Genomic DNA, 17,523 nt, shown 5'->3' on the forward strand with positions numbered 1-17,523 from the left:
TATATGATCATTTGTCTTTATTGAGTAACACTTTTCTCACTGTTTCTTTGCCAATTGTAAAATTATTTAAGGAAGCATTCAACTCCCTGGTTGAATGCTTATCCTCGGATTTGATCGAACACTGTGAAAAATGACATTTTTAACTCTTTCAGTTAACTTTGAAGGCCTACGTCACTTTATTAAAAAACTTTTGTTCAGAAGCCGAGAGTTTTATAAATCTCCATGAAAAAAAATTTGTAATAAAAAATTGACCATAACAATAATTTTATATAAAAGTCAATGAATAAATGTAAAACTAAAAGAAATGTTAAAACTGAGCACGTATGTAGAGGATCAAATAAAAGTACTCCTCATACTGATCATAAAACGAATAGGTACGCGAAATGAAATCTATTTGCTGGTGCCAGAGATACAGTTTTCAAATCGGAACTCGATATTTAAATAAATGCTGTACGGCGACGTTTTTTTTCCTTAGTGCATATATTATTAGAAACAATTTTTTTTTCCCTCATTAAATCTTACATGAGGAAATTATAGCAATTGGACTTTCTAAACTTCTAAAGGAATAACCCGATTCGTAATGTCTCGCAATGAGATTACGTAAAACAACCTTGTTCCAAACTAATTTAATATCTAGTTTCAAGCGCTATCGAATATTTCATATATTTTTTGATAAGTATCGAATATTTCATATATTTTTTTACAAGTATGGAATATTTTATATATTTTTTAAACAAGTTATTGCATGCCTATTTCAACCATTTTGATTGTGTGGCGCTTCAACGAGCCCGACTTTACTAAAAATGAAGTTAAAATTTGCGCCGCACTGAGTAGTTTTTAGTTTAAAGACGAGAAGCCTAATTTTCAGAATGTTAAGAATAACTTAAGGGCAGTTAATTGAATAATTTAAATAAAAGCGCATTTCTTCCGCTTCGCTTTTACAGAAGGACAAAATATTCATGCAAAAGTAGTATGAAGCAACTAAGCAGCTTTAATGATTTAATCATTAAAAAAGATAGGAAATGTACTTAGAAAACAGATACAGAATAAAATGACTTTTTGAGAACAAGTTTAGGTTTTTTTAAAGACGTTTTAAAATAAGAATGATTATTCAGGTGCCGAAAAGTTATTACCAGTTATATTTAGCTAAGCTTCACAAATTTGATATACAACCTATTAGAAATCACAACCAGTTGTATTAAAAAAATGAAGAAACACCTGAAAAAATTTGTTAACGAACAAGAAAAACAAGTTTTTTAACTTTCTTTTATTATAAATGTTTCAACAATAACAAAAAAATTAGTTTTGGATAGAGCACAAGTCGTGCTCTTCAATTGTAGCCTGAACAGCCCATCTTTCTCTAAGCAAACGAAACAAGAGAAAGTAACTAAATACAGATATTGGTAAAACCGACAAGCATTGATACCACAATGAAGAGCATACCATTACATAAAGTTGGTAGAGTACTGTTAAAAATTGCAGCGTTGCAAGCCAGTTTAACAAGCGTAGAGGACTTTTAAATATGAACTGAAAAAAAAAAAAAAAAAAAAAAAAAATTACAAAGGTGTTTTTCTTTTTTTTTTTTTTTTTTTTTGTCACATCAAACAATCTAAAACTTTATCATCACATTCACAAATGTAATAAAATGTAACCGACGGCTTTTGACGTTATCTTATTCGATTCAGAAACAAATAGCTTTATTTCGAATATACATATCAAAATTACAAGGGAAGATCTACAATTGTCCACTTTTTCTACGTTAAGAAAAATGGAATTTTGTGTTTAAAGAACTTCAGTAAACCTTTGATTTTAAATATTTTAAAATACCTATATATACTCAGTTTTTACTTTCATATTGTCAAAAGTAATAGGTAAGCACCGGTGTATGATGAAAGGAACGCAAACACAAAAAATTTATGAAATAGAACAACTGTGGTTAGTCTCCTGTAGTCTCCATGAGTCACTAAGTTTAAACGAATAATATAATAGTTGAAAAGAAATGACATTTTAATTTTAAATTTTATCTTAAATCATTAAGAGCTTTATAACTGTTTGACATACTTGCAGTTCTTGGTAAATAAAAAATTATATATCATTTATTACCAAGTTTGTGATCTTAAAATGTCTGAAGACTAAATTAAACAGCAATTATAATTTTTCTCCAAAAATGAGCTAAGATAGGTCTTTGGTTTTAAATAAACTATGTAGTTTGCTACAATAACGTGATTAAATATGATAATAATAATAATAATAATAATAATAATAATAATAATAATAATAATAATAATAATAATAATAATAATAATAATAATAATAATAATAATAATAATAATAGTAATAATAGCAATCATAGTAATAATAGTAATAATAATAATAATAATAGTAATAGTAATAATAATAATAATAATAATAATAATAATAATAATAATAATAATAATAATAATAATAATAATAATAATAATGATAATAATAATAATATTAATAATAATAATAATACTAATAATAATAATAATAATAATAATAATAATAATAATAATAATAATAATAATAATAATAATAATAATAATAATAATAATGATAATAATAATAATATTAATAATAATAATAATAATAATAATAATAATAATAATAATAATAATAATAATAATAATAATAATAATAATAATAATAATAATAATAATAATAATAATAATAATAATAATAATAATAATAATAAGTAATAATACATACAAATACATACATACATACATACATACATACATACATGCATGCATGCATGCATGCATTCATACATACATACATACATACATACATACATACATACATACATACATACATACATGTAATTTATGTAATGCATCTATTTAATTATGATAGTAGAATCTAAATTAACCAAAATTTTTTAATTGATACAAAGTTCAACCTGACGGTCAAATTTCTAAGCAGTGTCCATTTATCAGTGCTTCACCAAAAGGTTTTTTGCAAATCAAATGTCTTTAATCCCACAGAGATTTGACTTCAGATAGTAAATTCTAATAAAATTTTTTTGTTATAAGGAAATGGAAAAAGTCATACAGTTATTTGAAGAACATCAATATTTTGATCAGATATACACACTAATGTACGTTTGCTATGTAAAATACAATAACTAAATTTATTAAAACATTAACATCTTGTAGAAAAAAACACCAAGATCTTCTTTTTACTTAAAAATATTTTGTTTCAAATCTCTTGAAATCAGAGAAATTAAAATAAAAAATTAAGGGAAAAGTGTATTATATTTCTATGGATACAAAATTACCAGTAATAGAGCATGATTTATGCTTTTTTTTTCCTTTATAAACATTTTAGAAATAAAGAGATTATGATAATGCAAGCAGTAGGTATCAGTTACTAGTAACACATGCGTTGAGAAAGATCCTTACTTTTAACTCAGAACTCAAAATAATGCTAAGACATGTACCAGAAAAAATCTGCGCGTGTTCTGATGTGGTGTTTACGGAAACCGTACATCATTTAAAATAGCTAATTGTTTTAAAATGTGATTGTATTAATGTTGTTCAAAATTTAAACAACTCTGTTATTAAAACAATTAGCTTTAATTGAAATGTCATCAAATCAAGATAAGAAGCGAGAAAAAATTTTGCATTTTCTTGTTGAAAATCCTGGTGTATCAAACAAAACAATTTCTAAAGAGCTGCTGGTTGCTTTGAGAACAGTGCAGAGCGTTGTGAAAGGATTTAAGGACACTGTTACAATCATAAGAAAATCAGGAAGTGGAAGAAAAAAATGTTTTGTTAGACGAGATCTTGGTAAAAAGGTAAAAGATGCCTTAGACAGAAAACCGGAGATTTCTGTTCGAACATTAGCGAATAAATTTAAGACAAGTGCTTCCACTATACAAAGAATAAAGAGAAATTGTGGTTATAAATCTTATAAAAAGAAAAAAGTTCCTCGTCGTGAAGAAAAGCAAGAAAATGTCGCAATTCGATGTTCAAAGCTGCTCTATAAAAAATTATGTGCTAAAAAATCTTGTTTGATTATTGACGATGAAACTTATTGTGCTGCATATTTCCGATCTCTTCCAGGACACCAATATTATTCAGCAATTAATCGCAAGAAACTGAATTCCAAATATAAATGCATTGGAATGCAAAAATTCGCTAAAAAATTCTTAGTTTGGCAAGCAATTTGTGAATGTGGTGAAAGAAGCTCTTGTTTTGTGACTACGGGAACAATTAACACGAAAATATACATAAAAGAATGCCTCAAGAAACGTCTTTTGCCGTTTTTAAGAACACACACGGGTAACCCGTTATTTTGGCCCGATTTAGCATCATGTCACTACCCTGGGACAACTTTAAACTAGCTTAGAGAACATAAAGTAGATTTCGTTGAAAAACACTGCAATCCACCAAATTGTCCCAAACTACGTCCTATCGAAAGATATTGGGCTCTTGTCAAAGGAAAACTAAGGTTCAATGTAAAAGAAGCCAAAAACATTAAAGACTTCAAAAATAAATGGATGAGAGCTACCAAGAAAGTCCAGCCAAAGACTGTGCAAAAGCTGATGTCGAGTGTAAAACGCAAAGTGCGTGCGTTCTCACGTACAAAACTTCACAAACTTTCTTAAGTGAAATTTAAAAATATTAATATATGTAATTTCAAAATACATAACATTCAATATCGAAACACAATAGTTAGATAAATATCCTTTATAATACCCGCGCAGATTTTTTCTGGTACATGTCTTATTACATATAACTAATATTGTGTTTATCAAAACAATATTTATTCTAAAACCATATTTTATTTATCTGAAATAAATCCTTATTTGGTCTGAAAAAAAATTATTGGATATTTACTAAAACTTATTAAACTTGTATTAAAATATAATTGCATATCAAAAAAATTAAACAGTTCAGTTGAACAATCAATTTTTTGATTAAAATGTCCTAGTAATTAAAAATAATCACATGTAATCAAAGTAATAATCTTGGTGATACTTCAAGAAACCCTCCTGAAAATTACATATCACATTGAAATTTATTTTTTTTAAATATAATATAATAAAATATACTTGAAATATAACTAAGCAACAATTTTTATCAATAAAATGTATTTCAAAATTTTTTGATTTAAGTGGTTTGCTACCAATAACAACAATATATTAGCTGCCCAACTAAAAATTAAATTTTTAGTCATAGAGTGCTATTCATTGTTAATTGTGGTAAATTTTATTTAATCAAGAAATGAAGTAAAGAACCTGTGATTTCCAATATAATTTAAATAATAATTTTCAAAAGCTTATTTAAATTCTTACTTTTTTGTTTTTTTCTACTAACAAAATTTTCTACACAAAAAACTTTAATTCAAATATTTTAAAATTGTGATTGATAGTTCTCTAGTTAATTTAATTAGGTCTGATTAATTCCATTTCTGAGATTCCCTCTTACATTCTAGTAAATGGTTGTGTTTAATTGTAAACATGAAAGTCAGTCAGTGTGGATATGTGGTCAATGAAGCTGCAAAAGATGGTGTAAAGCTTTCTAAAAATTCTTTCTAAGTGTTAACTGAAATGAGGGAAAAAAGGGGATTTTTAAGTTGCCAGGAAACAATTAAAGTTGATAAACCTTCAAGAAAACTTGTATTTGTATTTTTTTATGCCAAAATACAATACAAGAAATTTTGAGCAACTATTAAATTACCAATAATAACAATTTGCAAAAAAATTATAGACTTTATGCTGTTAAAAAGAAAATACTTACATAAAATCGTGAATGATGTGGATCACCAGGTATAGCTGTATTTTGTTTTTCTAAAGCTCGAAAGAGACCCTTGTTGTGACGAACTAAAACTGCTTGAGGCCAAATTGTTAAAGGAGACCAACTGAAAATGTAGAAAATAACCAAATGCTTAAGAAGAAAAGAACTAATAGAAAACATGGCCGAACTACACTTGCTTTTTTTAATATAGACAATAGGGTGTTCCAAAAAAAGTAAAGTTTGTAAAGTTTGGGGTCTCACCCTCTGGAAAGCTTCCTTTTGATGAATTATGATCATTTGCAAAAAATGAAGCCAAGAGGTACAAAGTTTTAAATTCAACTGCCGAAATGCTTTAAAAACCAAATAAATTGCAAAGTTTGAGATCTAATAAGTCCACAAGTTTTCCTACAGAGAAGGTGATATGTATTTTTGCTTATTTTTATGTGTTAAATACAAATATAACATACTAAAGTTTGTCTCATACTTACTTCAAGAGATATGGTGGTCCAACCTTGGCAAGAAAGTCAGTTTTTAGTGACTTTTAACCTAAACTAAAAATCCCATGTAACCAGCTAGGTTTGGTCATTCTTATTTATTATCAGTGTTGCTGCTAGATATTCTTTGGTGCTATTGCAATATAAATAATGTCTGCCATTGTTAAACTTTGTAAAAAAAAAATTGATATTTTGCCTTAGCTTTGTCTTCCAAGTGTGACCAAAATTGAAATTTAATCATCATACACATGGTAAGATATTTTGTACTGTTGTCGTGAAATTATGAGGTAATGTTTAAAATACTTTTGTTTGCTATTTTTTTGATCGTTTAGTCTGCTAAGCATTTCTTTGCCTATACCTAACTGCTTCAGGTTCAGGGTGTTCTGTGCACGAAACATCTTTATAATTACCACAGCCAGCAAACTAATAATTTTTTTTATGCTATCTTTTTTAGCATTATGAACAACAAGTACAGACAGCAATAGGCTGATTTGATTTCCATGTGAATCAATAACTGGTGCTAGACTTCCATCGGCTTATGATGTCATTTGCAACTTTTTCTACTATCACCGGTCTCAAAAACTGTCAGTTTATGAAAGTATCAGCCATGCATATGAGCAGCTACAACCATCTTGGCTTAAGGCTAGGTTGCCAGTACATTTCACTACTCCCAGCGCCACATTATCTGCAAGAGTTCATTCAGTAGTAGTTGAAAAAGATACATCCAAGTGAAGATTACTTAAAGCAATCTTGTCACTTGCTGGTTTACTGATTGGTATGGATGTTGTACAACCAATTTGAAAACTTGGTGCCATCCACAGAGCATGTTGAATGGCAAAGGCAGTGTATATGTTGAAAATGGAGTTGATGCTTGAAGGGAACAAGGCCATTATTCACCTCAAAACCAATGAACTTCAAACACTTCAAAGATTCAATAAATTTGTTGTCCTAGTCTACATACAGTTATGGTTTACTTGCAAACATGCTGTGGATGTACCTATGAACAATATTTAAATCCTTGAAAGATTCAACTCCTTTGTCAATAAAAGGCTTAAGAAAGCTGGACTTAAAATGTCCTGAACTTGCAGTTTAGTCATTGTTTTTGTAATTTGCATCAATTAAAAAAAAAAAAACTGAGCTGATAAAGACTATGAAAACAGAGTACAGGTCACATTTGTTAAATATAATTACCCAGTACAGTTTTTGATCTTCAAATATCAAGGACATTGTTCAAGATATTTGAGATTGATGATGGATTTCTTGAAGTTCCTGTTCAGACCTTGACAGAAAAAAGTCATTCACCATTGCTAATGCAGCTGTCCAATACTTAACATGGTAATGATTGTGCTGAGTGTGGCATTGGATTGATTGTGGATTTTATTCAATGAACAAAAGATGAGCTGCAAAAGCAGTACCTACTGGAAGTAGTGAAACAACATCACAGAAACTTTAAGTAATGCAATCTGAATGAACTAAAAGCTATGCAGATTTTACAAGTTAACATCCAATTTATGTTTCCCAACTCTATGAACAGGCAAATTTCAATAGTTACTTGTTATAAATGTGTGTTGTATTATAAGTTGAAACGGTAATTCTCACTCAGTTTGGACCACCATATCTCTTGAAACAAAAATGAGGCAAACTTTAGTTTGTTATATTTGTATTTATCACATAAAAATAAGCAAAAATAGATAATATCACCTTTTCTGTGACACCCTAATAGAAAATACTTATTGTTATCAAAGCCTGAACAAATTAAGTATAAATTGCATTGGTTTAAATTCTGAAAAAAATTAATTAACAACATATTTTAAAACTTACACATGAGGAGTATCTCTTTCACCATTATATTTTTCCCAGCCTCCAAGATGTAAAGCACATTTGTGAAGACCATCAATATAATAATGTGGCACCAAAAAATTCATAAGGAAGACAAACACATTTACAAATACAAAAAAAACATGATGGATTGCCCAAGATGCATCAAAAAACAATGATCCATTCTAAAAAGAAAAAAAAGAATTTTAAACATTTTATTTCTGATTTCTTTAACTTTTTGCTAAACTTGACAAATGCATTTTTTTGAAAAACAAAAAATAACCATGTGGCCAATAGTTAATTCATAAAAGATAAATTAATAAACAAAGGAGTTAGAATGTAAAATTAAAAAATGGTTAAATTATTTATAGGCATAGAAATTGGTGGGGAAAAAGTGTCCATAACATACCTGTGTAAATTTTATAGGTATAAATGCAACATAATATGAACTAACAACAGAATTAAACAAAATTTGTTTCATGCGCAAATTAAAATCACTGCGAAGACACTCTGTTTCATAGCGAACACTATCAGGTGACATTACACAATGACCTTGAGTCATACAGCTGGGCTCCAAATTGTTATCAGTTTTTATATATCCATTATTCATGTTCGTAGTTTTTTGTGCTGATATTTCATTTTCTATACTTTTTGTTTTATGCCTATTAGAAATATGGTTAATTGTATTAACTGGGATTTGTAAAGATATGGCCTGATAAAACAAAGAGGCATTATGTAGAAGAAGATCTTGAACATATTTAGTTTGATGAGTCCCGAGTTTATACAATACAGGATGGCTTGAAGGATTTAATGTACAGCCAAAGGTCCACATGTAAACACCGAACCTGAATATAACAAAAATACATAAGAGTAAACTCCCCAAACAAAAAGTTTAAAATAAATAATAATTTAAAAAGTATAACTATCTGTAAAATAAGTAATAATTTAAAAAATATAACTACTTGTAAGATAAGTAATAATTTAAAAAATTGCCTGTAAAATAAGTAATACTTTTAAATATGTAACTGCCTATAAAATAAATAAAAATCTTAAAATGATTTAAGAAAATTCTAAATAAAAGTAAAAAACCATTTGTATTTAAAACATTTGTTCTTAATTTGTTTTTAGTTAATTGGTTTTCATATTGAATCCTAAGAAGATAAAATATTCTTAAAATAACCATAAATTACCTAAAATTGATACCAATAAATACCATAAATTACCTAAACTTGATAATATTTTTAGTTTTTCTAATAATTCATCACCTCTTTAAAATATTTATTATTTAAAGTTTTGTCTTTAAAAAAGTATATCTAACAAACATTAATCATTTATAGTTTCCACTATTCTCAATAAAATAAACATTTAAAATGCCCAGATCTCTTCTTTTAAGTTTTACATTATCAGTGTTTGGTTTTCTCTAACACTTGTTTGTTATAAAAAATTTTTTACAAAAAACTATTAAAGCAAACTATTAAAGCAAACTGTTAAAACAAATTATTATAACAAATTATTATAACAACTTAAAATACTAAAGCCTCTGTAAAACCATATTAACCAGATATTGTAAAAAATGTCAAGCAAGAAAAACTTTTAAAACCGACTAAAAAATAAGCATATATCTTTTTTAAATAACTTACGGATAGCATAAAAACAGCAAATCTTCTATTGCACTAGTTTGCACAATGTTAAATAATGACCATAAGCTCAGTGCAACTATCAAAAATAAAAGTATTGCTTTCATGCATACTTTTGACCAATAGCCGAATGTATGTATTACTTCTGATGCAAGTGTCTACAATAAAACAAAATAAAATTTTACATAACTGTAACCAATTAAGAATATATTTGATTTAATAAAATTTAAATAAATAAAGTAGCAAACTAATACTATTTAAAACAACAAAACAAATGCATGAAAGTAAAGTTTTCAATTTGTATTAACAAGCCAAATGAAATTAAAAAAAAGAAAAAATTAAAAAAAAAAAAAGATAAACTCACCTGCTTTAGTAGTAACCATGCAATATGCCGAAGTAAAACAACCATAAGAAATACTAGCAAGTAGAAATTGATTTCATAAAGATTAGCTTTATATATGTTGAGATATTGTATAAACATAGTGATTGTTAGATAAATGAGAAGACCTATTTGAAACTGTAGGTCATTCATCATAGGGATGTTTGCTGTTGGTTTGTGCAGTAGTAGAGGTATGGCAAAACTCAAAGCAGGTTGGGAATTGGGAACATTACCATTTCTAGAAAAAAGTAAATACTAGCAAAAGAATATCAAATATCTCAAGAACTTGCATGAAATTTTTAGGTGAGCTTTAAATTTTTAGGTGAGGTGTACAGTGTTCAACCAATAAGTGATTGATCAATAAGTGATTGATTGAACCCTGTACATTTAAGCTCACCTAAAGATTGACTAATTCTTGTTAATCATTTTATATATTGATTTTACATATTTAGAGAGCCCACCTCCCTTTTTTTCTTTGTGGACAACTGGGAATGAAAATGATTAGCCTGCTAAAACAAAGTCACTGCTATACTTATTTTCTATATTAGTTTTAAATGTCTATGAAGGTTATCAACTCTAGTTTTACTAATGCTATATCATCCATAATTGTTAATGCAATGAACAAATTAATTACTATGACATATTACTAAGTCAAGAGACAGAGACTATCATTGATTTTGTTAACAAAAACAAAATGTTGATTTTAAGAATTTAAAAAAATTGAAAATACCAAAAAAAAAAAAAAAAATTACAAAAAAAAAAAAAAAAAAAAAAAAAAAAAAAAAAACTTCAAAATGAAATAAAAATAAATTTTTTTGATGAAATTACTCAATATATGAAACTTTTTATGCACCACCTACAATGACACTAGTACAGCAGGATATTAACACTATAGAACTCATAGAGAAAGCAGGTGAATTGTTTCAAACATCAAACACTTCTTTGATGTTTAAAAACTTTCAACCAAAATAGAAAAACAAAACCAAAATGTTTTGCATGTAGTTGAGCTGAAAATTCCAAAATGAAAGGAATTATAGAAATGACAATCAGCATATCTAAATTGGAGAAGAAATTCTGGGACTTAGCAAACTTTTTGGTATAATATTTTCAATGGGTTTCAGGTTGAATAGGTTTGTTTTAAAACAACCAATATTATCTTTGTGTGATCCATTTTAGCACCTAAAAGTGTTGCATTATATGCTAGTAGTGTAAATTTCAGGAATAAAGTTTTCTTTATTTTTGTGGGTATTTTTGAGGTAACACTGCTCTAATGATAAACTTCTATGTTAAGGTGGATCCCCTAAATGAACTTCTAATACATACATACATACATACATACATACATACATACATACATACATACATACATACATACATACATACATACATACATAAATATTAGTAAAAGTTATGAATTGCATTTCTTGAATCTAGTTTAGCCTTAATTTTGTATCTAAACTATGTGCAGTAGTACTTTTTAAAACCTTGTCAAAATTTTTAAATGATAAATATTTTCAAAGAATAATTATAAACAAAATTTGTTATTAAGAAACATCAAAAGTGAAAAGTTCACTACAAATGAATTTTTTAGTGAGTTTAAATCTCAAGAACTTGCAACTGTTTTAGGTTAAACTTTGTAAAATTAAAGTTGATGAGATATGAAGATTTTATATTTAGATTTACTATGTGCTTAAAAAAACAACAATATAAGTATTGTCACTCAAAAATAGATGTTTTAAAATCAAAATTTGCTGTCTGACCAGCTCATTTACTAGCTAGTTTTTTAAATTCAGTTTTGTTTTGTAAAACACAAAAAGAAAAAGGTTGCATTAAATGCAGACTAATTTTTAAACATATTGATCTTGTGTTTTCTTCAATACCACCAACCGCCCAGTTTTGCATTATATAGAATTTCAGTAAAAAATTTAGAATTACTTCAATTACTCAAACTCAAAGCATTGAGTTCAAGAACATCCCTACATTGAGTTCAAGAACATCCCTATATTTCATATAGGGATGTTCTTGAACTCAATGTTTTGAGTTTGAGCTTATTTAATAATCAAACTCAAATTGAATGTATTTAGTTAATCAAATATATTGAGTTTTAAATCTTGGTTCAATATTAAGAAAATCGCTGTAAAGTGCCAGTAAAATATTAAAATGTTTCAAAATGGAGGAAGAGAGAGTAAAGAGTGTTAATTGGAATTACTTTGATGGGCATTAAATTAGGATACTATTTTTGGCTTTTTTAAAATTGGAAGATACAGTCAAAAAATATCTTATCCTAATTCATCTATAACTTGCTTATTTACTCCCCAGAGTTAATCTAAGTTATCATATGAAAGAATTAGTAGACTGCGATAAAAAGGCGCAAGAAGCAAAAAGAATAAAAGAGGAAGATAATAAAGCTGGAGAACAACTGTCAGTTAGTGTCACAGATCTGTCTGGATAGAAAATACTATGGGCATCTGATTACAAAAAAGTTAAAGAAATAACACAAGCCATTGGCCGCATTTTAGCTTCTGATTACCTGCTGTACAATTTTGCAGAAGGACAAGGTTTTCAGGCACTTATTAAGTTGGTTGTTCCTCAGTATCATATTCCAAGCAAGACCACTTTTTCTCGCAGTATTGTGCCAACTATGTATAAAAACTTGAAATGAGACATGATTGCATTGCTACTGAGTTTGTTGGCATGCCATCCTATTGTTTTTCTACAGACATAAGGTTTCTTGTGCACTGGATTCCTACATATCTTCCTGTTTGATGCATTTAACTGCTAACTTTCAAATGCAATCATATGTACAGGAGAAGAAACCCTTTGTGGCTATGTCACATACAAGTGAAGCAATATTTGAATCTTTGTGGCTGTGTCACATACAAGTGAAGCAATATTTGAATTGAGAAGTCAATTGAAGACTAATTGCTACCAAGAACAATACCAATATACATTTTTTGAGATAATGGTAGTAACATGATAGCTGCCATGAACATGTGCCAAAACTTTGGACTTATCTTGGTTTGCTCATACAATTCAATTATCAATTAATAATACAGTATCCAAAATTAAAGGCACGAGTAATGAAATGTAAAAAGATTGTCTTGCACTACTATCACAATATTCAATAGTCTCATTTATTGAATGCACAATAAAGACAATTAAAAACAGATGAATGTGGACTCATATCGAGTGTATCAACACATTGGAATTTTGACTATTACATGATTCAATGCGTTATGGAAGAGAAAGCACCCTTATCAGTTGAAATTGCACTAACTAGCAAGGTGAAGAATCTTACTATGAATGAATGGAAACTGGGTTAGGGCTATATAATGATTTTAGCTCTTTTTGAACAGGCTAGCAAAGTGCTACGTGGTGAAAACTATCCATTACTATCTGTAAAAATACCAGCACTCTATGTATTACTCAAGAAATTCCAAGGTTTTATCAGTGATATTGCAAATAGAGTACTTATGTATTGAACTTTTCACAATCTTGATCAAACTTGATTGAAGATTTAAAAAAAACAAAAAAAAAACCTAATCTTGCACAGCTCTATTATCATATTTTCTTATATATAATTTTCACTAGCTCGAATTTCAACAAAACTCACACCAGTTAATAATTAACAGTTAGTTTATAAAATCTAAGGCTTTTTACTGTAATACACTAAAGAGAAGTAACCTTCATAAATCTATTTACAATCATAAATTATGAATTAAATTTCTTAGGAAAAATAAATTGACTTTTGAAATTAATACAAAATTTCTCAGAAATGTCTGAAGCACTAAGTGCCATTAAAAATAGTTTGTATAAGCTCTTCTAAACTTTTTAAAAGCTGTATGGGTAATATGTAAAATGTAAGGGTAATAGTTTTAAGTGTAACTTCATTATCTATACACATAAGTAAAGGAAATCTCAGCAAAATTTATATATCTATCTTAAATACTTCTCATATTATAAGGTTTCAATATTCTGCAGGGGTCAATTTCTAAGGGTAATAGTTTTAAGTGTAACTTCATTATCTATATGCATAAGTAAAGGAAATCTCAGCAAAATTTATATATCTACCTTAAATACTTCTCATGTTATAAGGTTTCAATATTCTGCAGGGGTTAATTTCTATATATCAAAAGATAATATCTCAGGAATTCATGGGAGTAAAATCAATTTTTTATAGCTTGAATAAAATGTTGATATACAGGGTGTTCAAAAAGAAATGTAAAATTTTAACATAAGCTAACAAAAAAAAAAATAAAAATAAACAACTAAAGCAAATTTTAATTTAAAAATACACATAAATTAGGAATGTTTTTTGTAGCTTGTAATAGATGCTTAAAATGACCTCCATTTTCTTGCACAACAGTTTCCAAACAGGCCGCAACATAAATCAACAGACATTAAATGCCTTGGAAATACCCATCCAGACAGTGACTTTCTCTGAATGCATTGGCATTATGTTGAAGCATTTGGATTTTCTTTAGACCATATAATGCAGTTCTTTGTACTTATGTTGCTATTGATATAGAAGTGGCATTCATCAGTCCACAATACAGAGTCCAGAGGTTCCGTGTTTTGAAGCAGCCATTTAGTAAAATGGACTCAAAGTGGTAAGCCTGTTGTAAGCAACAGACTTACCACTTTTACTAGAGTTAAGACTCCTGTAGCATGGTGAACTTGTAAGGAAATACTTGAAGCTTTTTGCAGAGGATATGATGAATGGATGCTTTTGGATTTTAGCATCATCTGCAATTTTTTGAGTGGAGCAGCAACATATCTTGAAAACAATCTGATGTGGTGATTCTGAAACAATTGGTATTCATTCTTTTTCTAAAGATGGGCAACAGAATTAAGTTGATTTTTTTTTGCTATTGTATAGCCAACATGATACCAACACTTACAAATACTATATTGTAGCCATCTAGCTCTCCTCAATAAATTCTTCCATAGACTAGGGTTAGAAAAGTTTTCTTCTTTGTAACATTCTATAGAGAAACCAATGCACTGCTCATGATAAACAATAATCCAAGTACCATACCTATGTAAAAATATCGTTTATATTTCTTATAACTAAAAAAAAGCTAAAATAGAAAACAAATCATAAAATCAAATAGGAAGAAGCAATTTAAAAAAACTTTAAAGATAATCTATATACCTGTAAGTGCAGATTATAACTGAACTTTAATACAGAGAACTGTTATTTGGTTTTTCTGGTGTGTGTCAGCCAGAATGATAAGTTTTTTAGACATAAATTTTCTTGTACTCTATTTGAGATTTTAAAATGTGTATTAAAAAGAACTTTACAAATTAATGAATATTTATTTGATGATTTACTGTAAATAAGCTGAAAGAACATAATCAGTTGATATAATGAAATTTTATATCAGTAAAGATAGCATTTAAACAACATTTGATTGCTACTATATTTGTACATATTGTGTATTTATGATCAAAATAAAATTTTGCCAGAAATTGTTTTGTAGGAATTAAGATTAGAAATCTAACTTCTTTAATTACAAATAATAAAATCAGGCTGAAAAAATTTGTGTCTATATATAAATAATAGTCATATATAGGAACTCATCTTTATAAATTTAAGGCATTTTCTCTATTGATTTTAAGTCTTTACTTTTTAAACATTTTTTAAAATTTAAAGTAAATAAGCTCTTAAGAAATTTCTTTTATATTGCACATATTAGTCAATTGTGTATTTCACTCTAAAAAATTACAAGAAGGTCTATAGTTATCTACATTACAATAAAATCTAAAACTAAGTAAGTCACTTTTGCACATGTACATGAATATATCTTACCTTTCGGAGACCTGCTTCAATGCTGTTTTAGGAACTCCTGACTTCCTTACAACTGGCATGAACTGTTTTAGTAATGAAATTAACTTTTCCACAAACCAGAATTTTTTTCCACAATTACATAAAAAAAACTGCAAATTGGCTGCAAACATTTGAGTTGGAAAAGGAGAATTTCGTTTCATAGACCAAATCCAGAATCAAGAAATAGAATTGAATGAACAAACATGTGAAAAGTAAAATAACTCTTTTTACTGGAGAAAAATAAAAACACATTGAGAAAAGGTCCAAAGTTTCAAGGAAATATTTGTAATACTATAGATATGGGAAAATTAACAGTCTGTATGTATGTATGTATGTATGTATGTATGTATGTATGTATGTATGTATGTATGTATGTATGTATGTATGTATGTATGTATGTATGTATGTATGTATGTATGTATGTATGTATGTATGTATGTATGTATGTATGTATGTATGTATGTATGTATGTATGTATGTATGTATGTATGTATGTATGTATGTATGTATGTATGTATGTATGTATGTATGTATGTATGTATGTATGTATGTATGTATGTATGTATGTATGTATGTATGTATGTATGTATGTATGTATGTATGTATGTATGTATGTATGTATGTATGTATGTATGTATGTATGTATGTATGTATGTATGTATGTATGTATGTATGTATGTATGTATGTATGTATGTATGTATGTATGTATGTATGTATGTATGTATGTATGTATGTATGTATGTGTGTATATAAAACATTTTAACGGTTTGTAAAGAAGAGGGAGAAAGAGTATCTCACAATATTAAACCGACTTATTGTAATTACCTTGCAAATGTATCGGAGTATCAGAGTTATGTCGACGTATCGGAGTATCAGAGTTATGTCGACGTCATAGAAGTCAAATTTAAATAACGTCGGAAATATGCAATTGCATACATCTTCGATATATGAAATTGCATATTTTTGTGTTAAATTTTTGTCTAAGTTAAGTAAAACAAAACGAGTTTTTAAATTAAAAAACAAATCAAATGCACTCAATTTTATGCAACTTGTGAAAGTAAATACTAACTTAACAAATAATAAAACGGAGTGTGAAAAAGCCTCCAGTTAAAAGAAACCCGCCAAAATAAACTATTTTTTTCTTGTTTTTTTTTTGTTGTTTTTTTTTAAAAAAAAAAGGGGTTAAATACGAAGTAACAGTATATCATTCTGAAATCCAGAAAAATTTATTTAAAAGATTTTAAGTTACTTTAGGTATACAAACTTTCGCGAATTAATGATTTTTATCGGTTTTTTTTTTGTTTTTTTTTAATCATTGTCCTACATAAATTCAAAACTTTACCACACTTAAAAAATATACAAAACAATGGTATCTGAGGCAATAGGAGCAGCGCAACTCTGATCTTTAAAACGCCTTTCTGATAATAAGTTTTTTTTTGGAATGTTCCCGGACTTTTATAATAGATTTTTTGAATAGCCCCATTTTAGGAAACTTTCACAAGACAAAAATGACAACATTGTTAAAACAGATTACATTAAAACATAAAATCTTCATAGTCACTAATAACACCTCATAAATAAAATTTTGGTCAAAATTTA

The 17,523-nt window shown here is 27.7% G+C and overlaps 1 protein-coding gene across 2 annotated transcripts; it reads right to left on the reverse strand.

Annotated features, from left to right (window-relative positions):
• Positions 1 to 988: 988 nt before the first annotated feature.
• On the reverse strand, positions 989 to 16,465 carry LOC145195784 (transmembrane protein 39A-like). Of its 2 annotated transcripts, XR_016450976.1 has the most exons (8): positions 15,906 to 16,182; positions 10,079 to 10,331; positions 9,718 to 9,872; positions 8,487 to 8,922; positions 8,081 to 8,262; positions 5,769 to 5,889; positions 2,924 to 3,032; positions 1,253 to 1,527 (listed from the first exon to the last, which is right to left on the reverse strand). XR_016450976.1 is itself a non-coding variant. In XM_090082583.1 (7 exons), exons 1-7 carry the CDS (start codon positions 16,082 to 16,084, stop codon positions 1,300 to 1,302), a joined length of 1,554 nt encoding a protein of 517 aa, XP_089938709.1. In that variant the 5' UTR covers positions 16,085 to 16,465; the 3' UTR covers positions 989 to 1,299. The 2 variants fall into 2 exon arrangements, 1 of the variants encoding a protein (XP_089938709.1); XM_090082583.1 differs by lacking the exon at positions 2,924 to 3,032 and having other exon boundaries at positions 989 to 1,527; positions 15,906 to 16,465.
• Between the last annotated feature and the right edge of the window lie 1,058 nt (positions 16,466 to 17,523).

Source organism: Hydra viridissima, unplaced genomic scaffold, assembly GCF_058129835.1.
Source record: "Hydra viridissima isolate aposymbiotic clone 2 unplaced genomic scaffold, HvirCarnegie_v1 scaffold_3, whole genome shotgun sequence".
NCBI lineage: Eukaryota > Metazoa > Cnidaria > Hydrozoa > Anthoathecata > Hydridae > Hydra > Hydra viridissima.

What these genes read in the sequence shown, in the direction of transcription:
- LOC145195784 (XM_090082583.1), bottom strand. Translation starts at nt 16,084, where the DNA reads ATGAAACGAAATTCTCCTTTTCCAACTCAAATGTTTGCAGCCAATTTG. An exon ending in TTGCTGTTTTTATGCTATCC is followed by an intron (nt 8,923 to 9,717) that starts GTAAGTTATTTA and finishes TGTTATATTCAG; the next exon opens with GTTCGGTGTTTACATGTGGA. An exon ending in CACATCATTCACGATTTTAT is followed by an intron (nt 1,528 to 5,768) that starts GTAAGTATTTTC and finishes TTTTTTTTTCAG; the next exon opens with TTCATATTTAAAAGTCCTCT.